Source organism: Mastigoproctus giganteus, chromosome 6, assembly GCF_048544385.1.
Source record: "Mastigoproctus giganteus isolate SK-2022 chromosome 6, ASM4854438v1, whole genome shotgun sequence".
Lineage (NCBI taxonomy): Eukaryota > Metazoa > Arthropoda > Arachnida > Uropygi > Thelyphonidae > Mastigoproctus > Mastigoproctus giganteus.
The window spans coordinates 21152592-21179933 of record NC_143580.1 but is presented as its reverse complement, the minus strand read 5'-3'; the positions used below and the strand labels follow the sequence as shown (position 1 = coordinate 21179933).

General features: G+C 38.1%; 1 protein-coding gene across 5 annotated transcripts in view; it reads left to right on the top strand.

The window, feature by feature from the left end:
- The window catches only part of LOC150084061 (protein deacetylase HDAC6-like), a 463437-nt gene that overhangs the window by 132514 nt on the left and 303581 nt on the right, over positions 1–27342 (top strand). For all 5 annotated transcript variants that reach the window (XM_090375877.1, XM_090375876.1, XM_090375878.1 and 2 more), the window contains 2 exons: positions 11101–11205; positions 14370–14438. In XM_090375877.1, coding sequence (XP_090232003.1) covers positions 11101–11205; positions 14370–14438 — 174 coding nt within the window. The remainder of the gene's footprint in view (positions 1–11100; positions 11206–14369; positions 14439–27342) is intronic.

Sequence of the window (27342 nt, the reverse complement as noted above, 5' to 3'; positions counted from 1 at the left end):
GCTCAAACAAATAGAAAAAGAAAACTTCATCTCATTTTAAAAGTTGCCAATCTCTGTTGTTAAAATCACCTGACTTAAAATTTACAGAATATACACACCAAATTGAGTTGTTAGAAATGGAGTTCGATAGAAGATTTTCTGATTTCAAAAACTGTGAATTACAGTTTGTCTTTTTACTTTGCCTATGTCTAGCCTATTTCTTGCCTATTTCAATGTCTGTTGATATTGAAATTGTTGATGAGAGCTTACAAATGGAATTAATGGAAATCCAATGTGACTCTTTGCTAAAGCAAAAATATACGAAAGTTGGAATTCCAGACTTTTACACTTATTTACCCACAGATCGATTTTCAAAAATGTTATCTTTCACTACAAATATACTGACTATGTTCGGGAGAACATAATTATGCGAGCAACTGTTTTCTTCGATGAAAAATAACAAAAATCCAGAAAGATCAAGAATAACCGATCTATCATCAATCTTAAAGATTACATCAGCTCAAGACATTCAACAAAATTTTGATGATCTGCTTTGTGGAAAACGATGCCAAGTGTCCTCTAAAAAAATGATATAATAATAAATTGTGGTTTTATTGTTTATTTTTTATTAAATATTGTAAAATATTTTTAATTTAAAAAAACTAACGTAGGATACAAAACAGATTATCTATATACTAAATACAGTAATCCTGAAAATTATATTTTGTTTATTTTTTGAGTATTGAAGGCATGTGGCCCTCAGCCTAATGAAAATAGCTTATAAGGCCCATGTTGCAAAATGAGTTTGACGTGCCTGCTCTATATGTTAGTTGCTGATAGATGACCTGGTTATGAAACTGATAAAAATAAATATGATGCTAGGTAATTTCTTTTTAAAAAGTGAATTTACTGTAATAAAGTCATTGTGAGTAACTACAGTTTCTTTTGAGCATACAGTTAAGAAAACAATTATCTTTTGTATGATAAGCAAGTGCTGTCCCCCCTTTCCTTTTCCCTTACGTACCATCCTTGTTCCTTCATCTTTGCTGAACTGATTACTTAAATATTTTCAGTGACAGATTTATCATTATTTTGCCTGGATTCTTTTTAGTAGTTATTATGCTTTCCTTCTTCCTCACTGGACCAGTCCCCTTAAGACTGGTCCTTAGTATACACCGACGACTGTATTCCTCAGAATGATAGTAGTTGTGTAGGTTTTTTTCCCCCTACACTAAAACCATAAACTTTAGATTAGATATTCATTAAGGTTAGAATTTAACTGACAGATTTATTACCTTGACTTGCCATTTCTTTTAAGAGTTATGCCTTCCTTCTTCCTCAGTGGGCCAACCTCAAGCAGGATATTAATAACATCAGTTTATATATTCAGTGAAAGAATATTCTCTATTGAAGAACAGTATTGTATTCTTATTTACTGAGAATTCATTGATGGTCTAAGTGTAGCCTTGCAGCTCTCAGATCAGTATAAAAAATAATTAAATGGAATGCTTTACTGAATACTGTTTCATCTTCCAAATGAAAGTTCTGCTAATTCTGTACAGTGGGAGCAACTGACGATGCTACCAACAGTAAATTCTAAGTGGGAAGAATTCAAGGAATTAATCGTGGATGCTACTAAAAGTTTCATACCTATTAAGAAATATTGTTCAAGGTTTGGGCCTAAATGGTTATCAAATGAACTAATGAGGCTCGTGACAGAGAAGAAAAATGCATGGGATGCATATAAATTAGCGACTCAGAAGCCTATGGCAGATATATCAGTCTGTAATCAGGTCACAAAGGAGGTTAGGCAGGCTAAGGCAGTTTACGAGAAATCTTTAGCAAAAGATGCTAAGAAAAACAGCAAGGATATCTTTACTTATATAAACTCGAAAAGGAAGGGGATGAATCTGATTGGTCCACTGGATATCGATGGTTCGACTGTTGATGATCCTGCTCAGATAGCAAACAAACTGAATGAGTATTTTGCATCTACATTCACACATGAGGAGTTATTAAGGTTTGAAAATGGCAGAAGGTTATCAAATTGTAGCAGGGTGCTTAATGTTTTTGTAATAACTGAGAGCAAAGTGGAGGAGAAATTGTTGAAGTTAAACATAAGAAAGGCACCTGGAGGTGGATGTGATCTATCCAGTTATATTGAAGCAGGCGGCAAAGTAACTAAGCAAACCCTTAGCCATAATTATGAGAGCATCCTTGGACTCAGGGGAGGTCCCCATGGACTGGAGATGTGCAAATGGATCCCCAATTCACAAAGGGGGATCGAAGGGTGACACGAGTAATTACAGACCAGTTAGTTTAACTTCTATTCCGGGTAAAATAATGGAGTCACTGTTAAAGATACATTGCAGGATCATCTAGACAAGACTGCAGCAATAATTCAGACACAGCATGGGTGTGTTAAGGGAAAGTCTTATCTGACAAATTTGATAGGATATTATGATGTGGTTACAAAGGAACTGGATGCAAAAAATAATTTTGATATCATATATTTGGATTTCAGGAAAGATTTTGACACTGTTGCGCATGGAAGACTACTGTAAAAATTGGAGCAGAATAGTATTAAGGGTAAGTTGCTACAATGGATAAAAGGATGGTTAAGTGGGAGAAGACAGAGGGTGGTAATCAATGGGTGCTGCTCTTTGTGGACTAATGTTATTAGTGGAGTCTCACAGGGTTCGGTGTTGGGTCCACTGTTGTTTTGTATATTTATCAATGATATTAATGAAGGTATATCAGGCTTAGTGTCGAAGTTTGCAGATGATACAAAGTTGGCAGGGTTGTTAATGACAGTAATGGCAATGTGCTACTGCAACAGGATCTAGATAATTTGGGCAGATGTGCTAGGAAGTGGCAACTGAAGTTTAACCTTGACAAATGCAAAGTACTGCATATGGGTAGAAGTAACCCCAGAGAAATGTACCACCTGTGTTGTACTACACTTAAGGTGGTAGAAAATGAAAAAGACCTGGGAGTAATTGTGCAGTCAGATATGAAGTTTTCTGAGCGATGCAGACAGGCTGTCAGGGCAGGTCATGGTGTTTTGTCAATGATATATTGGAATTTTGCTAGCAGGGAGAAGAGGTGATTGTCTCTCTGTATAAGGCAATGGTCAGGCCGCGCTTTGAATACTGCGTACAGATCTGGAGGCCTCATTTTAGGAAGGATGTAGATTTGCTTGAGTGTGTACAGAGAAAGGCAACAAGATTGGTGAGGGAAATGAAGGGATCCTCTTACCAAGAAAGGCTTAAGTTCTGCAAATTGCAGTGGCTGGAGACTAGGCACCTGTGCTGTGATCTGATTGAGGTGTATAAGGCCTTGAATGGGTTGAGCGCGCTGAATTCTGATGGGATCCTTCCACTTGTTCAGATTACGAACCTAAGGGGACATAAATTCAAATTAAGAAATGACAGATGTAGAATATATGTGCGGAAATTTGCCTTTAGCCAGCGGGTGGTTAATTGCTGGAACAAACTTCCATCTGTCGTTGTGGAAGTTGATAGGTTAAATAAATTTAAGGAGGAACTGGACAGGCATTTGGAGGGAATGGTGTGATTTTTTTTTTTTTTTTTTTTTGGCTGATGCTGCATAAGCTCATACACTTGCTTTTTTGCATCACGTGCCACTACTACTACCACTACCACTACCCTACCTTATAATACCTTGAGTAACAATCCTAAGAACATTAAGATTCATAAGATTGCTAAATGTTTGTTTCAGAAAGTTTTCTCATTCTAAGGTAATATGAGCTATATCATTTTAAACATTGTTTTAAAAAGGTGCAGCCCATTATGATGCATCTTTTTTTAAAAAAATTGTTTTTTTCTTCTTTTTTTTTTAAAGTACATTTTTCATTCTATCTCCATATATATTTTTTAAAATAAGTTTCCCTATTCAGGAGACCCTAGTGTCAAAACGGGTAGAGATAGTGCTATGAAAAATTGGTGGGTATTTCATTTAGGGTATGGGGAAGCGATTTTTAGAAGAAAAAAAATTATTTCAAATTTCTGCCACCAGGCGAGAAATTGGCACTGTAAACATGAGATGGAATACTTAACTTATGATTTGATTTTAATATCAGAACTTAGAACTCTACAGATATTGTTCTATGTGCTTTCCTTCACTTGAGATGACATTCTGAAAACGGAAGACTGCGTGCGGCACAGTTTCATGTAACATCTCGTTGGGGATGTTGGCTATATGCTGTTTAATGCTTGCTTTCAAATCTACAAACATATGTGTGCCGCCATGGAAAACTCTGTCTTTCAGGTATCCACATAGCCAGAAATCACAGGGATTGAGATCTGGTGATCTGGCTGGCCAGAAATGAGGAAGTCTCTAGAAATGATGCGATCATTTCCGAATGTTGAACAGAGCAGTTCCTTCACTTGTCGACCAATGTGGGGAGGGGCACCATCTTGCTTGAACACTATGGTCTCCAAGCATTGCCTTTCAGAGTGGGAATAATGTGATCTCTTAGAAGAGCACAGTACTGTGCACTAGTTACCGTACATCTTACGGGGCCATGAGGTGTAGACTCTTCAAAGAAAAATGGTCCAATTATAAACTCTGTTGTGAATCCACACTATTCTGTAACGTATGGACTTTGTAATGGTCTTTCATGCACAGGAGACGGATTAGAAGTTCCCCATATTCGGCAGTTTTGTGCATTTGCAGCCCCACGAAGAATGAAATGTGCCTTCATCAGACCACATGATCATTCAAGCCTGTGTATCGTCAAGTTCCATACGAGCCAGAAATCATTGAGCAAAGTCTATTCGTTTTTGCTGATCACAAGACTTTAGTTCTTCATTACATGAATCTTGTACGGGAACCAGCATAAAATTATTCAAAGCACTTTACATACATTAGACCAAGGAGGTTTCAGTTCTCTTGGCACTACTGATTGGCAGTGTTTCGCATTCTGACCTCGATGCCATTGCAACATCCACTACTTCCATCCTGATACGTGGTTGTCCCCTGCCTGGAATTACACCTAACTCCCTGGTTGCTTCAAATTTCTTTAATAGTTTTCGAAGCCCCACTGACGTCAAAGGTTCTTTACACAAACCTTTAAGTTTCTGATATTCACCTAGTGCTGCATTAGTGTTACTGTTATTGAGGTAGAACAGTTTTACTAAAAGAGCACTTTCTTTTTTGTAAGAGCCATTATGGTTATTGATGGTGGCATTGGCCTTTCTGCTTTTATCTAACAGGATGTCATTTGCATAAGCAGCGTGTCTTGAAGTAAATGACAACTTTTACATATGTGCAGTGCTGCCGTTTGTCCCATAGTGGCAGAAATTTGAACTAATTTTTTTTATACAAATTGCTTCCCCGTACTCTAAATGACATACCCACCAATTTTCACAGTGCTAACTCTAACTGTTTCGACACTAGGGTCTCCTGAATAGGGAAACTTATTTTATAACTACCTGGTATATCCATGTCCTAACTACCTCTTGTCTGTCTTTAGGTATTCTTTCATTTTTCACTTTAACAATGGTGTACTGTGTCCCTAGAGGTCAATACATGCCACACTTCATTTAACTGAAGTTTGTATCATTTAGACCTACAATATCATATGCACTTTAGTACAGGTGATTCATGACACATTGGCTGCCAGTCACCTGACAATCATAGCTGGAAACTGAAGCTCAGGGTGCAGCAAACCACCAGATTTTCTTTCAACATTCTATTTATATTATGCCACCAAAGAAGATGAGACTTTTCAGGGAGATGTTTCCTCACTGATCTAGTCCAGCTCCTGCAGGAAAGGGAGAACATTTCCGCCTAACTGGTGAAACCTTTTAGACACACCACCTAGTATGCAAGAACTAATTGGCACCAAGGCAAGTGGTCCTAGAGGCTGTGCTGATGGAACTGATATTCAGGTGACATTTGAGTCAATTGGACCAAATTTCAGAAAAGGATAGATCGTTCTGCAACAACCAGATTCCCTACTTGCACCTTTACTATGGTGCAACTGTTATTTATTTATTTTATTTTTGTTGTTGTTGGCGCATCGGCTTCTGTGGCCATAATGCACCTCCCAAAGTTTTTGCAGTTTACTCTGATCCAAGCCCAAAGCGGGATTCGAACCCACGACCTTTGGGTTGCCAGGCTGGCACTTTACCCACCTGGCTAGCCCAGTCAGTGCAACTGTTAATAACCCCCATGTATAAGTTCTGAAATATGTCTCTTGGTATACTGGAGGCGAACTAACGTAAGCAAGAGTCAAAGGGTGGCGTCCACACCATGCACAGGAATGCTGACTCCCCCCCGTGTTACCAGGAAGTAGTTAACCGGTGCAATACCACCACTTTTCTTATTGGAGGCTTGAAGTGGTGAAACTCATGTTTAAGTCTCCAGAGTAAAGCTCCAGGAATGCCATCTTTTCCATCATGCAATAGGATTGATGTCTTTTGAGGTTATGATGGACATCATGGTGAGATCCATTAATCCTTATGTTTTGACAGTACTGCTCTAAAATGGTGTTTGTAGACTGGCCACTAGATAGGCCACCAGGCCTAACCTATTGGTAACTCTCTAGGAGGCATCCAAATCCGCTATTGTATAATCCCACTGCCTCTACTCTGCCAGATAGTGACTGGAAGGAGTCTGAGTAGTGCGCATGTGAGGCCATATTATGTCGTGGACCTGAATGTATTCTTGCCATGCATACACCATATCCAAAAACTTAATTACTTCATACAACACTTCCTCCTCACCTTTCCTTACTGCTGAATACATCACAAATAGTCAGACTTATAGAACAAACTTATCTAAGAAAAGATTTAAAACTCCCAAACATTTACCAATACACTCCCAAACATTTACCAATACACTCCCAAATATCTCAGTGATGGCCATTTCCACTTACAGTTTGCCAAGCCCCACTTACTTTTTTCTGATAAATCCCAATTATTGGTTGAGTCAACCACTGCTCATCTCAGTTGTCCTAATTATTCATTGTATGATTCCGTTTGCTTCAAAGGTGGTACTTGTGCATATGTCTGCTCCGATATTTCCTCTCAGAGACATTAATTTGGAATCGCCTCTTTTCAATCTTCTCTGGCTTAAAATCTCTTTATCCCATCCTGCCAAATTTATCTATTGCCTCTATTATTCTCTAAGCTCTACAAATTACTTGCAACTCTTCCTTTTTTTGAAACTAGTTTTTCCAGTCCAACTGAATAGCTACCAGAATACCAGACGAGCCTAACCACACACACACACACACAACACTCTTGATCTTTTTTCATGAAAAACCCTCACATGGAGCCTCTTGAGCATTGGTTGGATGTGTGTAAGGTTTTGAGTTTAGCACCTTCTACTGTATCAACGATTATGAATAATGTTGATAAAATAAAGTGCACACACACAGGGATAACAAGTGTGTAATCCTCCAGAACAACTTATTCATGCAGTGAGACAATGGAAAAAATGGAGAAATTGTTAGTGTTGTGGGTTGATGATATGAACAAAAATAACATTCCTGTTACACAGGTATTAATTCTGGACAAGGCAAAGTCGTTATTTGATGAAATATGTGAGGAGTCTAGCAGCACTGAAACATTTATGGCCAGCAAAGGGTGGTTTCATCAGTTTAAAAACTGTTGTAAAATTCACAATGCGAAAGTGTCTGGTGAGGCTGCTAGTGCTGACGTTGCAGTGGTGGAAGAGAATCCTTCCGAATTTAAACGCTTAATAGACGAAGGCAACTACCACCCTGATTTAGTTTTTAATGTGGACGAAACGGGTAGTGGAGTGATCACTTGAGTAAATACGTACTCAAGTGATGACTCCACAGGACCAAAGTAAAATTTTATTTTATTAATTATTTATAAAGAACAGAAAAATATTAGTGCGTACTTGGAAAAATTTTGGGAATTTTGGAACCTATCTCATTCAATTACATTATAATTTGGTCTTGTTTTACGACTTTTCATTTTACGACCCTGTTTTTCTGGAACCTAACCATGTCGTAAAGCAGGTCCTACCTGTACTTACTTACTTGAGATATATATATACACACACACACACACACACACACACACAGTAAACCCCCGCTATTCGCGGTATCTGTATTCGCGGTCGCTGATTTAATATAAAATGAAACCTAAAAAAATGTGAATTTTAAAGCACCGTGAGCATTTTCCACCATAAAAAAACATGGGCATGGCTAAAATTATCTTTCCCAGTCAAAACAGCGCTCAGTGGGTGGGGTGAAAGGGGGGTGACAAAATCGCGAGCATGGATGTTTCTCGCTAATCCTTGTTCAGTATGTGTTATGTGCTTGTCATGGAAGGTTTCGTCGTTTCTTTTTAATTTATATGCTTATAAATTGAATAAGTTTATCAATTTATAAATTGATATGCTTACAAAAGTGATAAATCTACCATTTTTCAGTGTAAAACAGACTTTTTCGAGCGTGTTAACGGAAGAAAGTGACTTTATTGTGGACAAGTTCTTTCTAACCCATACGAATAACAAGGGAAATGTGAAAAGATCAAAGAAGGTGATGACATTAGTGAATAAAATTAAGCTATTAGACAAAATTTCTAATGGTGAAAGTGTCTCCTCAGTGGCAAAACATTATAAAATTAATGAGTCAACGATATGATCAATCAAAAAATCGGAAGAAAAAAATCTGCTGTAGTGTCCTTGAAAACGTGTTAATTGCTTCAAAAATTTGCTCTGTAACTCGTGATGTTAAATTAGAAAAAATGGAAAAGGCTTTAAATTTGTGGATAGAAGACCGAACTCAGAATAAAATTCCGTTAAGTTCACTCATCATTCGTGCAAATGCAAAACTCCTTTATCAACACTGTAGCGAAACTGGTGATAGCACTGGCAGGATACGTTTTTTAACTAGCAAAGGCGCAGTTTGAAATTTCTAATAAATATTACATTTAATATTAAATCGTTTCTTATTTTCATTTCGATGTCATATGCTTGCATTTCACTATGTACTGTCTATGTACATAGTCATATTATGAAGGTACATATAATACATACATAGACAAAATTTTAGACTAGTTTTTCTTGTAAATTTCATACTTTGGAATGGAACCCCTTTATTACTATGGGAGCTATAACTCAGTATTCGCATTTTTGGTATTCACGGCATTTCTCAGGAATGTAACCCCCGCGAATAGCGGGAGTTTACTGTATATATATGCTTTTTCTCAAATGTCAGTGTAATACATCAAAAAATATAGGCATTCAAAATTGTTGCTTTGTTTCTTCATGATCCTGTAGATCTAAAATATTTATTCAGTTAGCAAACTATATAGGATCACAAATTGCACCACTTGTTAAGTGGAATTGGTGTGGTATTCAACCCTTTCTTTCTGCAAGAATATAAAGAATTTTTCGAAACTTTTCTCTGTGTTCTTAGCTAAAGACCTCTTGATCTTTCTTAGCATGTCTAATTGCCTGAGTAATTGATTACACACTAATTAATACTTAACATAGGATTCTGCATCCTATGAAAATTTATTTATAATTATCCATGCATTTTTTCTGCCACTAAGCTCATGTTGATCTGATGTACATTTTGGTCTTACCTGCTACATTAAGGAGTGGAACGCTTCTGTAATGTGCACAGCTTTATTTCCCTTTTTAATATTGGCACAATTAATTAATATTGGTCAACCACTAGATAATGTGGTATAACCAGTAACTCCATTTTCCCTCCAGCTTTCATTATTTCATTATATATAATATGGCATGTTTGCCATATTATATATGCATACAGAGTCCAGTCACAGTATTATGACCACTCTCCAGTACAGACATCACACACGCCTAGTGAATCATACAGTGCACATGTCAAGTTCACACACCGCAAGCATATAAGGCTTGATGTTCAGCATCCGTGAACATGGTAACAGTCTCTGTCATGGGCAAAGCACGCGACCTATCAGATCTGAAAAAAAGCATGATCATCAGCTATCGGGCCAGGGATGCCAGCATTTCCGAAACAGTGGACTTTGTGAAATGCTCACTTGCTGCAGTGGTGAAATTGTTTCAAGACTGGACGAATGGGACAGTTTTGATGACCCGACGTGCCAATTGTGGAGCCCCATGCGTCATTGATCCCAGAGGTGAATGTCGGCTGAAACGGTTGGTCAGGACCAATCGGCACACTACTGTTGCTCAACTTGCCATCCAAATGAACAGTGGGGGTCACCAGAAAGATCTCCAACACGACAGTGCAGTGAACACTGTTGCACATTGGGTTCCGAAGCAGATGCTTGGTGACATCACCCATGCTGATGGCCGTTCATCGCAAACAACGGCATCAGTTTGCATAGCAATACCGGCACTGGACCTAGGTCATGGGTGGCCTTCTCCAATGAGTCACGGTTTCTCCTCCACCGAGTTTATGGACAGTGGCATATTAGGTGTGAAACCTCCAAGAACAGACATCCGGACACGATTTCTGGCAGAAGGCAGGCTGGTGGGGGTGGCATTATGGTCTGGGGAATGTTTTCATGGCATGGCTTGGGTCTGCTGATACCTCTGGAGGGCATCCTGAATGCAAATGGTTACCTATCGATCATTGCCGATCAGGTACACCCGTACATGTTGACCATGTTCCCTGGTGGCAATGGTATCTATCATCAAGACAATGCACCATGCCATATCACCATAATTGTCCATGAGTTGTTTGAGGAGCACGACGAAGACTTCAAGCTACTCCCTTGGCCACCGAATTCCCCAGATCTTAACCCAATTGAAAATCTATGGGACCAACTCAATCGACACATCAGACAGATGGATCCTCCACCAAGGAACCTACAGGAACTCCAGGGTGCACTGCAGTCTGCATGGTCACAGATACCCGTATTAACTTGCTGCAGACTTATTGAGTTCCTCTTATGGCGGCTGGCTGCGGTGCATGCTGCAAAAGGCGCATATTCTGGATACTAGATAGCTGGTCATAATAATGTGACTGGACCCTGTATATAGGTAATTTGTATTATGTTATGATTTAAATTCAAGGGTTTTTCATATAAAATTATAGTATTTCATTTACTTAGCTAAAGTTACAGGGAAAATTGTAAATGCACTTCACAATATTTCTTTCAGACCTCCAGGACATCATGCAATGTTCAATGAAGTATGTGGCTATTGTTATTTTAATAATGTAGCAATTGCAGCAAAACATGCAATATTACATTATGGTCTGAAGAGGTGAGTGTAGTATTATCAAAAATATAAATGTGAGTTTCTTGTATGTTAATATACATTTTCTAATGCAGAAGTTTTCCAATATTATCTAATTTTTTTTTCCTATAAAAATCTGAGGCTGTTATTTGCTATTTTTTTTAAGCCTGTTATTTTGGAATTTTTTGTATTCATTTTTGGTTTTATATTACATTTTTATCACATGAAGCCTACATAGTGTAGTGGCTCTGCAACTTATTTCAAAAGGTTTGAGTTTTATTCCTGTCGCTAATTATTGAAACTTTATCAAGTCTTTTTTCACTTGGAGATATGGTTAGCTGGTCACAAGCAATGATGTACGTGATACAGGCAAGAAGTTCCCAAAGTGGCTACAGCATTGCAGTCATTAAAGGCAGCAGTAATTTACTGTGATCAAATTGCAAGTTTTAACTTACATTTACATGTATGTAGAAGTTTGTTAATCATTCTGTTTGTTTTATTGCTGTGTACATTTATTTTATTACAGTTTCTGAATGAAAATTGTCAAATTTGGGAAACTGCACAAAAATCAAATTTTCCTGATGATTAGGAAAATCTACTTTAAAACATTGAAAATTGTGTGTTATGTTTTTGGAGAGGATTCTCTGTTTCATGTTTGAATAGCATCATAGATTCTGAAGAAAAAGTTTTAGCAGAAGATGGCCATGCTGAAGTGCTCGTATTTCTGAAAAAATCAAAACAGACCGATAGATTGTGTATCAGAACTGCTGTATGACTGTTGATAACCTTCAGAATCTTTAAATATTTCACATAGAAGTTATCGTGGAATTTTAAGTGATGATTTGAACATGTCAGGTTGATTAGCATGTGGGCCTTAGATGCTCACCCATGATCATTGCAGTGAGTGGATTAAAATTTATGGTGATCTCATAATGACATCTGATAATGCTTTGTAATTCCAAGAGTCCATCATTGTTGTAGACAGGACTTGGTATTTTCTCTGTCTCTCACAAAGTAAATCATTGACTTGGAAATTGCCCCATTCATTGATAAATGAGTTAAAATATTTTGGCAAGACAAATCAAAAGGGAAAGTGATGCTAGAAAATTTTTTTGACCTCCATGTTATTGTGCAGTATGAATTCATTCCATGAGGTGCCACTGTGAATAAGGAAAGATGCATATACCTGTTGTGCTAGTTGGGAGAAGCAATTCAACAAAAGTGTCCCCCACTAAATGTAATTTTCTTGAATCTTTCTATCTTGTGAACTCCTCTAATCTTGTGATTTTCCTGGAGTATAAACAAAAAGGTTAACATTCATTTCATATGCATTGTTATTCATATGATGAACAATATGAGTTACATGATATAAGTTTGATGTATTTTACAGTATTTTCATAAGAGCTTTTTGTTGTTTACTTTGCACATAACAACAGTTTTTTTCATATATTTCTTAACTGTAAGCTTTGGTAATATGTATTTTAACTTTTAAATAAAGTTGGTAACCAGTGCCTTGTTTTTATCACTTGGAAATAAAAGTTCCCACATGTAGACATCCGTCCATATACAGGTGACCCCCGCTTAACGCTGATCATTCGTTCCGGAAAAACAGAGCGCTAAGTGAATCCGCGCTAAGCGAGCGCCGCTTTCCCATAAGGTAACATATGTATTTGTGAGCTGCGGTCGGTGCCATAGGATATTTCCTAATCAATAATAAACGGTAATGAAAAGATGCACAAATGTCGGTCAAAATATTTAATATTCAAATATTTGCACATATAAAATATTCTGCATTACATACGTATAATTATGTGGTAACTACTTGCGTATCAAAAGTAAACTTAAAATTCCAATTAAAATCATGAATTTAATTGATTTAATTTAATGGATGAATTTAATCATGAAAAATGTGTGGATTTTGAGTTGAACTTTGGCCCTCTTCCAAATAAACTAAAAGGGGTATTAATTTTAAATGGCCCGCAGCGTTACCACCCAACAATAACGTCAACTGATCCTTCGCCGCTTTGAAACTTGGCATGTTTTTTCTTCTTTCAATATGAAACTTCTTTTAGGCATTCGTTTCCACAAAAGTCCTGCTTCATCTATGTTAAAAACTTGTTGAGAAGTATAACACATAATACCCCTCTTCAATAATTTTAACAAGTTCTTTTTTGAAAGTTTCGGCTCCTTGATCTGCATTCTAAATCTATTCTACCAGCCCTTACCAGTTTTAAATGGTTCCACATTTTTTTTAGGCGAGTTTTCTTCAGATCGATCTCGATCTCTCTCTCTCTCTCTCTCTCAATATTTAACTTAACTGAATTCTGCATTGGACATTATCTTCAATAAAATTAAAGTCTTTCCATTTCAATCCTAATAGCCGGCCTAGTCCTAGTTGCTTGCAGTGGAACAGCTACCTTTCCCGCTGCAAAAATTAATTCTTTATTTTTTTATAATTGTTCTTACAGTTAAAGTTGGAAGTCCTAAATTATGGCACACATCCGCTTGTCGTTGATCGGAATCGATTCGCTTCAAAACGTCTAATTTTCAAATTCAGTCTTTTTCTTACATTTATAGTCTTCGTACTGTGCTCAGACGTTGTTGATTTTTCATTCTTTTTTCATTCTTCGAAAATGTAACTGCGTTGGTTGCATTAATTATGATACAATGTTCGAGTAAACTGTCCGTTTCGCACGTTGTCTAATACGGTACTGAGTGATGACTAGACTTTGGATAAATGCATATAACGCAAATATTACAAGCAATATACTTCGTCATTTTTTAAAATGTTGATCTAGGAACTACGTAACAAGCCACTGTACTGAAATTAAATTAGCGTGCGAGAAAATTTCACTGAGCGTGGGAAAATTTCTCAAGTCGGCGTGGGAAACGTTTTAATGCTGTTTTGCTATTCATTTTCAAGCTATCGACTCCATCAAATGAAACGATTTCGTTAAATATGTCAAAAATGTAATCTGTAAAAGAGCGTTATAGTGATCTGTGACAGCGTTATAGTCAGACACGGGTTATAATATAATAACAGCGTTATAGCGAATCAGCGTATAGCGAACCGCGTTATAACGGGGGCCTGCTGTAATTAGACTTGCATATTAATCAATACATATGGGTTCAAGAATTTAAAGAATTTTATGTGCTGAATATAATATTGAATAATGGTGTTTCTCTTACAGAATTATGATTGTAGACTGGGATATTCACCATGGACAGGCTTCACAATATACATTTTATGAGGATCCTCGGTGAGTTTGTCTTTTATGTTTATTGTTTAAAAAATATTCTTAGTTTGAAGGCTCAGTAAAGCTACACTAAAGCTCTTTCAATAAAACTATATTTAAGAACACTTTGATTAAACTTTTTTGCTTGCAGTTTATTCTTGACCTATTCTTAAGTCTGCCTCTAGAACTTTATTCTCTTCCTGCATTAGCATTTTCCATTGTAACTCCAGCCTTCTGCATATTTCCACCATTTCTCTTTGGATCTCCCTCTTCATCAATAGCTAAATAGCTTCTTGATTTTTTTCCTTCTCCTTTCCAGACCTGTAGTTAATACAAAAATTAAATTACCAGTACAGTTGCCCTTCTTTGTACTCGTTCTAGCAACTCTACATCCTTCCTAAAATGAGGCCTCCAGACCTGTCCAGTACTCTAGGTGTGGCCTGACCATTGCCTTGCCTTGCCTGGTATAGCAGGATAATCACCTCCCTGTCCCTGCTAGAAAAATTCCTATATATCATTGACAAGACTTCATGACCTGCCCTGGCAGCCCTGTGCATATTTGACTGCACTATTACCCCAGGTCTTTTTCACTTTCTACTTCCCTGAGTGTACTACCACACAGTTGGTACGTTTCTGTTCGGTTATTGCTACCCATATGCAGTACTTTGCATTTGTCAATGTTAAACTTCAGTTGCCACTTCTCAGCCCATTTTCCCAACTTATCTAGATCCAGTTGGAGTAGCATACTGTCTTTACTGTCGTTAACAACCCTTACACCTTTGTATAATCTGCAAACTTGGACATTAAACCTGATATACCTTCATCAATATCATTGATAAATATACAAAACAACAATGGGCCCAACACCAAACCTTGGGCAACCTCACTAATAACATTTGTCAACAAAGAGCAGTGTCCATTGATTACAACTCTGTCATCTCCCACTCAACCATCCCTTTATCCATTGTAGCAACTTACCCTTAATGCCATACCTCTCCAATTTGTACAGCAGTCTTCCATGTGCAACAGTATCAAAACTTTCCTGAAATCCAAGTATATGATATCAAAATTATTTTTGGCATTCAGTTCCTTTGGGACCACATCTTAGTATCCAATCAAATTGGTCAGAGAAGACCTCCCTTTAACAAACCCATACTGTGTCTTAACTATTACTGCAGTCTTGTCTAGATGATCCTGCACTCCTTCTTTAACCAGTGATTCCATTATTTTCCCCAGAACACACAAGTTAAACTAACAGGTCTTTAGTTAGTTGTGTCACCTTTTAAACCCCCTTTGTGAATTGGTGATACATTTGCACACCCCCAGTCCATGGGGACCTCTCCTGAGTTCAAGGAAGCTCTCATAATTATGGCTAAGGGTTTGCTTACTTTCTTTGCTGCCTCCTTTAATACAACTGGATAGATCCCGTCCACCCCAGGTGCCTTCCTTATGTTTAACTTCAACAATTTCTCCTCCACTTTGCTCTCAGTTATTACAAAATCACTTAGCTCCCTGTTAGCGTTTGATAAACTTTTGGCACTCCCCTCATTGAATAACTCCTCATGTGTGAATGTAGATGCAAAATACTCATTCAGTTTATTAGTTACTTTAGCATGATCATCAATAGTTAACCCATCTATGTTAAATGGTCCAATCTGATTCATCCCTTTTCTTCTAGAGTTTACATAAGTAAAGAACTTTTTGCTGTTTTTTTTTCTTTGCATCCTTTCCCAAAGATTTCTTGTAGTCTGCCTTCGCCTGCCTAACCTCCTTTGTGACTTGATTACAGATTAGTTTATACCTGCCATAGGCTTCTGTATCACCTGGTACTTATATACATCCCATACATTTTTCTTCTTTGCCACGAGCCTCATTAATTCATCTGACATCAATTTAGGCCTAAACCTTGAACAGTATTTCTTAGTTGGAATGAAAAGCCTAGTAGCCTCCAAAATTAAGGCTTCCCAATCACTGCTGTTGCCACAAAAACCATAAACACTGCTTCTGAAATCATGAGAAAAGATTCTGATATAACAGGTAATATCAATTGCATGCAGATTTGTCAGTAGCTGCAACAGATAGTTACTGAAGATGAGGTTTTGCAGAAAGCAATAATGGCGGATGAGACATGGCTTCATTATTTCGACCTAGAAAGTCAGAAACAAATCTGAGGACTATCAAATATGGATGATTAATAAAGGTGTTTTAAAAAAAAATTATGATCATTCTTTATTGAACAGTCATCACATGTATAAGTATTCTTAATATAAATGTATTCTAGTTACCACTTTTGCAAATTTTTCATTTTTCTTAAAAGAAGAAAATATTTTGTTTTGTATGCCCAGTTATACTAATGAACTGATATGTTTAAACAGCAGGTTACGCAATTTATCTTTGATCGAAGTAGTTGAAATAAAGAGCACTACATCTATAAATTAAGAGAATCTATTTATTCTTGGAAGAGCCTAAGTACTACCATACATTTTGTAGATGCAATGTCTTGCTGTTGCAACCACTAAAAAAATAAATGTGTTTAATTTGAAGTACTGGTTAAGTGGTTGAATGCAGACCTTTTTAAGGATTTTGGAGATATGGTGTTGCTCAGACATAAGGGATTCAGAATTTCAATATGGGGAATACAGTATGTACAGAAAAGACAGATAGGATTGGATTGGGGTTATGCTCTTAGCTAAGAATCGTATAAAATCTAAGGAGGTACATCCAATTGATATGGGTGGCCAGTGCAATGTTGAATCAGTTTGATGTGACATAGTGTGTTACAGGCCTAATGACTGATAAGTATAATGAACACTGTACAATGCAAACAGAATGGGCCAGTAAATAAGAATGTCTTACAATGGATTTTAAATTTCCAGATAATAACTGGAACTTGTGAGTTGATCACTCAACAGTAGCAGATATTTTGTGGATTTACTGGGTGACTGTTTTCTACATCAACATATTAGAGAACCAATAAGAGGAAACTCTAGATCTTATTATCAGCAGTGACTCTTCATGCATTAAAAATCTGCAGATTAAAAGAACCACCAGGTGGCAGTAATCACAGGGTATTGATGTGGGATATACTTAAAGATGTAACTGTCATCAAGGGTAAAGGGAAGGGCTTTTGTAAAGGTGACTATGGTCTCAGACAGTTTTTAATTCTGTGCCGACAGCAAATTCTAAATGGGATGCATTCAGGGAATTAATTATAGAAGCTACTAGGCTTTTCATAATAGCTAAGAAATACTGTTCAAGGCTTAGACCTAAAGGGATGTCAGATGAACTAATGAGACTCATTACAGAGAACAAAAATTCATGGAATGCATATAAATTTTCAGGTGATGCAAAAGCCTATGGTAGATATAAACTAGTCTTCAATTTAGTTACAAAGGAGGATAGGCAATTGAAGGCAGATAATGAGAAGTCTGGCAAAGGATGCAAAGAAAAACAGCAAAGACTTCTTTACTTATGTAAACACTGGGAGAAAGGAAATGAATCACATTAGCCCACTTGATATCAGTGGGTGGCTGTTTTCATGATCCTGCTCAGATTGCTGATAAACTGAATAAGTATTTTGCATCTACATTTACACATGAGGTATTCATTAGGGAAGGAGATGCCAGAAGTGTATGAAGCTCTAGCTAAATGATAACTAAAAGGAAAGTGGAAAAGAAATTGTCAGAGCTAAACATAAAAAGGCACCCGGGGTGAATGAAATCTATTCAACTATATTAAGGGATTCAAGAAAAGAGGTAAGCAAACCCTTAACCATAATTATGAGAGCATCTTTGGATTCTAGGGAGATTCTGTGGACAGGAGATGTGCAAATGTATGCTCCAATTCACAAAGGGAGATGAAAGGGTGACTTTTCAGTTAGGCCCTGGAGGGAATGTTCTACCCCTTGAGCCCAAGGCCCAAGGGGTAGAATTTTTTTCAGCATGGTCTGTGCTTGTTAACAGGAGAGACTGCTTCTACTGGGATGGGATACACTTAAATAGAAAGGGTGCAAGAATATTTGCTGATGCTGTTGAGGCAGTGTTAGGTGGGTCGGAAAACTGATAGCTTTCGGGGGGGGGGGGATTCACAGACTAAAAGGTTAAAAGTAGCTGCAGGTGAAGGTGATTCTTGCACTACTTCTATTAGAATAAGCAGCGGCCTGGAGTGAGGGGTTCTGGGGGTTTTAGGGTCTGATGGCAGTCATTGTGGCACAGGTGGGTATATTGGATGTGTTAGGGTAACTAAAAATAAGAATAGGTGCATGTATACCAATGCTAGAAGTATAGTAAATAAATTTGATGAATTTGAAGTGTTGGTCAAGACATCAAAGGCAGATATTGTTGGGATATCAGAGATGTGGTGTCACACAGGTATTAGGAATGCAGAATTGGAATTTAGGGAGTACAATGTACAGAAAGGATAGACAGGGTAGGAAGGGACGAGGTATTATGCTGTTAATTAAGAAAAACATAAAATCAAAAGAAGTGCATCCAGTTGATATAGGTGAACAGTGCACTGTTGAGGCAGTTTGGTGTGACATAAGCACTGCGAAAGCAAAAATAAGAGTAGGAGTGTGTTCTAGGCCTAATGAGTACATTGAACAATTGTACAGGGAAATAGAGTGGGCTAGTAAATCAGAATGTCTTATAATGGGGGATTTTAACTTCCCAGATATTGACTGGAACTTGTGGGTTGGTCGCTCACTCACTAGTAAGACTTGTGGATTTATTGGATGATTGTTTTCTGCAGCAGTATGTTCGGGAAACAACTAGAGGGAGTAATACTCTTGATCTGATTATCAGTAGTGATTCTTCGTGCATTAAGAATTTACAGATAAAGGAACCACTAGGTGGCAGTGATCACTGATGTAATGGATGATTGTTTTCTGCAGCAGCATGTTCGAGAGGCAACCAGAGAGGGTAATATCCTTGATCTGGTTATCAGCTGTGATCATTCTTGTATTAAGAATTTGCAGATAAAGGAACTACTAGGTGGCAGTGATCACAGTGTACTGACATGGGATTTACTTAAAGATATAATTGCCATCAGGGGTAAAGGAAAGCGTTTTTGTTTCCTTAAAGGTGGCTACAGTGGGATCAACTGATGATGTTACCAACAGCAAATAATAAGTGGGAAGCATTCAAGGAATTAATCGTGGAAGCTACTAAAAGTTTCAGAGACTCGTGACACAGAAGAAAAATGTATGGGACGCATATAAATTTTTTTTTGTAGTTGTTGGCGAATCGGCTTCTGTGGCACCTCCCAAGATTTTCTGCAGTGCACCTCCCAAGGTTTTCTACTTTGATCCCGAGGCGGGATTCGAACCTCCGACCTTTGGGTTGCCAGGCAGGCACTTTACCCACCCAGCTAGCTCGTTCGGCGCATATAAATTATCAGGCGACACAGAAGACTATGGAAGATATAAGCTAGTTTGTAATCAAGTCACAGAGGTGGTCAGGCAGACGAAGGCAAATTACGAGAAATCTTTGGCAAAGGATGCCAAGAAAAACAGCAAGGATTTCTTTACTTATATAAACTCTAAAAGGAAGAGGATAAATCTGATTGGTCCACTTGATATCGATGGTTCGACTGTTGATGATCCTGCTCAGATAGCAAACAAACTGAATGAGTATTTTGCATCTACATTCACACATGAGGAGTTATTAAGGTTTGAAAATGGCAGAAGGTTATCAAATTGTAGCAGGGTGCTTAATGATTTTGTAATAACTTAGAACAAAGTGGAGGAGAAATTGTTAAAGTTAAACATAAGAAAGGCACCTGGGGTGAATGGGATCTATCCAATTGTATTAAAGGAGGCGGCAAAGGAAGTAAGCAAACCCTTAGCCATAATTATGAGAGCATCCTTGGACTTAGGGGAGGTCCCCGCGGACTGGAGATGTGCAAATATATCCCCAATTCACAAAGGGGGATCAAAGGGTGACACAAGTAATTACAGACTAGTTAGTTTAACTTCTGTTCATGGTAAAATAATGGAGTCTCTTGTTAAAGTTGCATTGCAGGATCATCTAGACAAGACTGCAGCAATAATTCAGACACAGCATGGGTTTGGAGCTTAGAGGGGAACAGGTATCCTGTGTGTTATCAGACACTTAGCCTAAAACACTGATGGATCCAATATCTCTCTATTACAGAAGATTTAGGAGAAGTCCGGTTGGCCTGCCTCCCTAAAATCCACTCATGCACACCTTCTCGATGGTAAGCCCTGTTACGTCACTTAGGTGGCAACGAACGTGTAGAGTGGTTCTCTTCAAGACGCCTGGTCAGCGTGAAGAGGAAAAGACCAAACCCTCCAGCAATGAGAGCACAACAATACAAATGGCCCTCAGTCCCCAGCAGCTTTCACTCTCCCTCTTACGGCAGCGAGAGGATCAGAGTGGAAGCAGAGGGTGCTAAGAATCTCTGGGTACGACCAGGCTGCCATGCACGGAAATTGAACTTGGCCTGTTATAACGTACGATCACTCATCGGTGAAGACAGGATATTAGAGCTAGAAAAGGAATTAGAAAATGTGAATTGGAATATCATCGGTTTGGCTGAAACAAGAAGAAGAAATGAATCACTTATAAGTTTATCAAGTGGAAATCTGCTGTACACCAATGGAAACAGTGAAAGGAGTGAAGGTGGAGTTGGGTTTCTGGTCCATAAAGATTTTAAAAACAACATTTTGGAATTCAAAAGTACATCACCAAGGGTATCAAGACTAATACTCAAGATTTCTAAGAGGTACAAGCTAAAGATTATAATGATTTATGCACCAACATCGAGCCATGATGATGAAGAGGTTGAAGATATGTACACTGAAATTGAGAGTCTTCTAGATGAGCAGAAAACCCACTACACCATTATTATGGGGGACTTCAATGCTAAGGTTGGAAACAGGCAAAACAGTGCAGAAAGAGGAACTATAGGAAATTTTGGAATTGGTGAAAGAAATAAAAGAGGTGAAAGACTTGTGGAATTTGCAGAATCTCAAGGAATGTCAGTAATGAACACTTTTTTCAAGAAAAGGGTGAACAGAAAGTGGACATGGAAGAGTCCAAATGGATTAACAACTAATGAAATCGACTTCATCCTCACTAACAGAAGATATATTGTGACTGATGTTACCGTCCTGAATAAGGTAAATGTGGGAAGTGATCACAGAATGGTAAGATGTACACGTAGGAAAGGAAAGGAAAAAACTGACTCGAGTAAATAATACAAAGGTCTTTGAGATAACAGAAGAGGAGAAAAAGCAGTATGTACTGGAACTTAAGAACAAGTATGAGCTTCTGCAGACTGCTGAGGACCAAGATATCGACGAGGAATATTACAACTTTTTGAAAGTGATAAAGCCCAAGAAACCTATAGGGAAACAGAAATCCAAAGAAGAAAAAATTAGTCAAGAAACACTTGTCATGATGAACCAAAGACGACAAATGAAGAGCAAGAAAAACACTGACAGGGAGAAAATTGAGTATACTGAGTTATGCAAAGCCATTAGAAAGAGACTCAGAGAGGACATAAGAATATTTAACACAAGAAAAGTAGAATAAGCATTAAGGGAAAACAAAGGATTTAAATCAGCAGCCATGAGCAGTAATACAGAAAGACAAATGATACTGAAACTGAAGAATAGCGATGGTGTACTTATAAACAGCAGAGAAGGCATAATTCAAATAGCAGAAGACTACTATAGAGAATTATACAAGGAGCGAGGGAATGATACCAGCAGTGGGGAAGATGGATTGCAAAGTAGCAACACATACGACATACCCGATATTCTTCCTGATGAGGTAGAACATGCATTGAAGAAAATGAAGAATCGGAAAGCCCCGGGGGAAGATGAAGTTACTGTAGAGTTGTTAAAATTGGGTGGAAGAGACATAACACAAAAACTGGCAAGGCTCTTCACAAAGGGCATTAGAAAAGGTGCGATGCCTAAGCAGTGGAATAGTGCTATTATAGTTTTGCTGCATAAGAAAGGAGATAAATCAGAAATTGGAAATTATAGACCAATTAGCTTGTTATCCCACATCTACAAGTTGTTCACAAGGGTCATTACTAACAGATTAGAAAGAATACTTGATGAGAATCAACCGAAAGAGCAAGCTGGCTTTAGGACAGGATTCTCAACTATGGATCACCTTCACGTAATATCACAGCTAATGGAGAAAGCAAATGAATATAAAACACCATTATGCCTGGCATTTGTGGATTATGAAAAGGCATTTGACTCCATACAGCATAAGGCAATGTTTCAGGCACTGGAAAGACAAGGCATAGATACTCCATATATTATGATTTTGAAGAAAATATATGAGAGTGCTACATCCTTTATTAGACTAGACAAAGACAGTAGCAAATTTAAAATTGAGAAAGGAGTTCGACAAGGAGACACAATATCTCCGAAGCTGTTTACTGCTGCCCTTGAGGAAGCTTTCAGAAGATTAGACTGGTCGCAGAAAGGAGTCAATGTGAACGGAGAGTACCTAAACCATTTACGATTTGCAGATGACATTGTGGTCATAAGCCACGATCCCAAAGAATTAGAGGAAAATCTTAACCAGTTATGCACAGTTAGTAAGGATTTTGGACTAAAGATGAATATGGCTAAAACAAAAGTAATGATGAACAAGTATGCCACGGAAAGGGAAATAATGATTGAAGGAGCAGTAATTGAAAAGGTGGAGTCATATACTTATCTGGGACAAGTTATTAGCTGTAATAATGATAAATGGCTGGAAGTCAAGAGAAGAATAAATTTTGGATGGATAGCATTCAGGAAATATAGTCACATACTGAAGAGCAATATCCCAGTTTGTCTGAAACGTAAAATAATGAATCAATGTATACTCCCCACCATGACTTATGGAAGTGAAACTTGGGCACTCACCAAAGGAATGGAAGAGAAGCTAAGAGCTACACAGCGAAGAATGGAACGAATTATATTGGGAATCAGACTGTTAGATAAGAAGAGAAACACATGGATTAGGCAGCAAACTCAAGTAAAGGACATTCTTATCAAAACTAAAGAACTAAAATGGTCTTGGGCAGGACACATAGCTCGAAGACATGATGACAGATGGACTAAGAAAATAACAGAATGGTACCCAAGAGGAGCTAGAAGAAAACCTGGAAGACAAAGGCGGAGATGGATAGATGAAATTCATGAGTTTTTGAGTAGTAAATGGATGGCCAGTGCTCAAAACAGAAGGAACTGGAAAGTTGCTGGAGAGGCCTTCATCCTGCAGTGGATTGAAAATGGCTGATGATGATGATCATGGGTTTGTAAAGTCAAAGTCTTGTCTCACAAATTTGATTGGTTATTATGATGTTGGTTACAAAGGAACTGGATGCAAAAAACAGTGTTGATATCATATACTTGGATTTCAGGAAAGTTTTCGACACTGTTGGGCATGGAAGACTACTGTAAAAATTGGAGCAGAATGGTATTAAGGTAAGTTGCTACAATGGATAAAAGGATGGTTAAGTGGGAGAAGACAGAGGGTGGTATTCAATGTGTGCTGCTCTTCGTGGACTAATGTTATTAGTGGAGTCCCACAGGGTTCGGTGTTGGGTCCACTGTTGTTTTGTATATTTATCAATGATATTGATGAAGGTATATCAGGCTTAGTGTTGATGATTGCAGATGATACAAAGGATGGCAGGGTTGTTAATGACAGTAATGGCAGTGTGCTACTGCAACAGGATCTAGAAAATTTGGGCAGATGGGCTGAGAAGCGGCAACTGAAGTTTAACATTGAAAAATGCAAAGTACTGCATATGGGTAGAAGTAACCCCAGAAAAACGTACCAACTGTGTGGTACTACACTTAAGGTGGTAGAAAATGAAAAAGACCTGGGAGTAATTTTGCAGTCAGATATGAAGTTTTCTGAGCAATGCAGACAGGCTGCCAGGGCATGTAATGGGGTTTTGTCAATGATGTACAGGAATTTTGCTAGCAGGGAAAAGGAGGTGATTGTCCCTCTGTATAAGGCAATGGTCAGGCCATGCCTTGAGCACTGCATACAGGTCTGGAGGCCTCATTTTAGGAAGGATGTAGATTTGCTCGAGTGTGTACAGAGAAGGACAACAAGATTGGTGAGGGGAATGAAAGGATCCTCTTACCAAGAGAGGCTTATGTTCTGCAAATTGCAGCGGCTGGAGACTAGGCACCTGCGAGGTGATCTGATTGAGGTGTATAAGGCCTTGAATGGGTTGAGCACGCTGAATTCTGATGGGATTCTTCTACTTGTTCAGATTATGAACCCAAGGGGGCATAAATTGAAATTGAGGAAGGACAGATGTAGTATAGATGTGCGGAAATTTGCCTTTAGCCAGCGGGTGGTTAATTGCTGGAACCAACTTCCATCTGTTGTGGAAGTTGATAGGTTAAATAAATTTAAGGAGGAACTTGTCAAACATTTAAAGGGAATTGTTTTGTAATTTTTTTTTTTTTTTTTTTTTTTTTTGGCTGATGCTGCATAAGCTCATGCACTTGTTTTATTGCATCACATGTCACTACTACTACTACTTGTAATTACAGACCTGTTAGCTTAACTGCTGGTCTAGATCAAATAATGGAATCTCTGTTTAAAGAAGTAATCCTGTCTGTCTAGACAGGAATATAGTTATACTACAGTTACAGCATGCATTTAAGGGTGATCTTGTGTGACCAATTTGGTTGGATTCTTTGATGCAGTAATGATTTGAATGAAAAAAAATATAATTTTTACATCATATACTCAGATTGCTATGGATGAAAAGATACTTGAGTAATTGAAGACAGAGTGTGGTTATCAATGGACACTGCTCTTGGACTGATGTTATTCCCCAGAGTTCATAGTGAATTTAATCGCCATTTTCTATATTTATTAATGATATTGACGTTGGTATATCAGGCATGATGTCTTAATTTTTTGATGATACATGTTGGAAGGGTGATTAATGACAGTAATCAGGGTAAGCTACTGCAAAAAGATCAAGAAAAATTAGGCACACGTGCTGAGAAATGGCATTTGAAGTTTAACATTGACAGATGCAAGGTACTGCATATGGGTAGCAGTAATTCCAGAAGTACTAACTGTGTGGTACTAAACTTGGGGTGATAGAAAATGAAAAAGACTTTGGGGGTAATTGTGCAGTTAGATATGAAGTTTTCTGTGCAGTGTAGACAGGCTGCCAGGATGGCTCATGGGGTTTTGTTAATGTTATACAGGAATTTTGTCAGCAGCACAAAATCCTGTATATCATTAACAAAACAGAGGCGATTATCCCATTGTATAAGACAATTTTTAGGCCATACCTTGAGTACTGCATGCAGGTCTTGAGTCCTCATTTTAGAAAGGGTGTAGAATGGGTGAAAAGTAGAGCAGTGAGATTGGTGAGGCGAACGAAAGGGTGCTCTTACCAAGTAAGGCTTTAGTTATGAAAATTGCCATGGCTGAAGACTGGGCATCTGTAAAGTAACCTAATTGAGGTGTTTAAGTTTGAATAGATTGAATAAGCTCAATGCTGATGGCATTCTTCCTCTTTCTCAGACTACACACATGAGGAGTATAAATTCAGATTGAGGAAGGATGGTTGCAGGATAGATTGTGTGAAAATTTTCCTTCAGCTAGCAGGTAGTTTATTGGTGAAGTGCTTTTTATTTCAAGTATTTAATGAAATACAGTAAAGCTTCGATATTTGCACTTTATAATTTTTTCAAACACATTCCATCAGTTTCAGACCATTCAGACCTATGTTTTTGGTTGATGTATACTTACAACTTTCCATCTTTGAATGGCATCTGCCACAGTAGACTTCAGAAGATTCAGATGAGTTGCAGTTGCATAGACAAAAAAGATTCAATTCATGATCTATGCTGGCTTTTTACATGCTGCTGCTGCATAAGAAGATCCACATGATTTTTATTGGTATGTCTGAGCTGTTGCCTATGTCCATACATGTGGGGAGGGTACTTCTGGCTCCATGCATAATATTTCTATAGGGATGTCAAAGATTTTTGTTCATATAGTATACAAAGGGTACTAGGAAAGTTTTGCAATATGACGCAACAATGAATCACAGGAAGCTGCTTGTTGCTGCATGTTGAGACATGTTCATATGTGCATAGTAGCCGCCGCGCCAAGTCGATGGGCTCAGTTATTCATTAGTAGTGAGAGTGTAAAGTGCTTGCGATGGCATCGTGGTCACGAAATGAGATAAGGACAGTTTTGCGGTATAATTTCGTGCGTGGTTTAACCATAGACCAGTGCTTAGAAGAAATGACTCTTGCACTAGATGATGATTGTCCACATCGTACAACGATATTCAGGTGGTATAGAGAATTCCAAAGGGGAAATTTCACTCTGGAGGATTCTGAGAGACCGGGAAGGCCACGAACGTCAGTTACGGAGGAAAACGTTACTGCTGTAAGGAAAATGCTTGACGAAAACAGGCGAGTGACCTACCAACAGATAGAGGATACTTTGGGCCTAAATGCACCAGCAATTCGTTCGATTCTGCAAGATCATTTGCACGTGAAGAAACTTTGTTCTCTCTGGGTGCCGCATCAACTGACTGAAGAGCAGATGATACGACGTGTGACTTGGTGCCGGGAGATGTCAAAAAAGTTTGATAAGGGACAATCTCGGTATGTGAACAACATCGTGACAGGTGACGAGACTTGGCTGTACTATTACGATCTGCCGACCAAGGCTCAAAACAAAGTTTGGGTCTTTGATGATGACGACACACCCGTAATTGTCAGAAAATCCCGATCTGTAAAGAAGAAAATGATAGCTGTATTTTTCAAATCGAGTGGAATTGTGGAACGTGTCGTTTTGGACACGCAGAAGACAGTCACAGCTAAGTGGTATACTGAACAATGCCTGCCTAAAGTCATTGGATCTATGAAGAACCTGCGGCCAAAGTCAAGAAT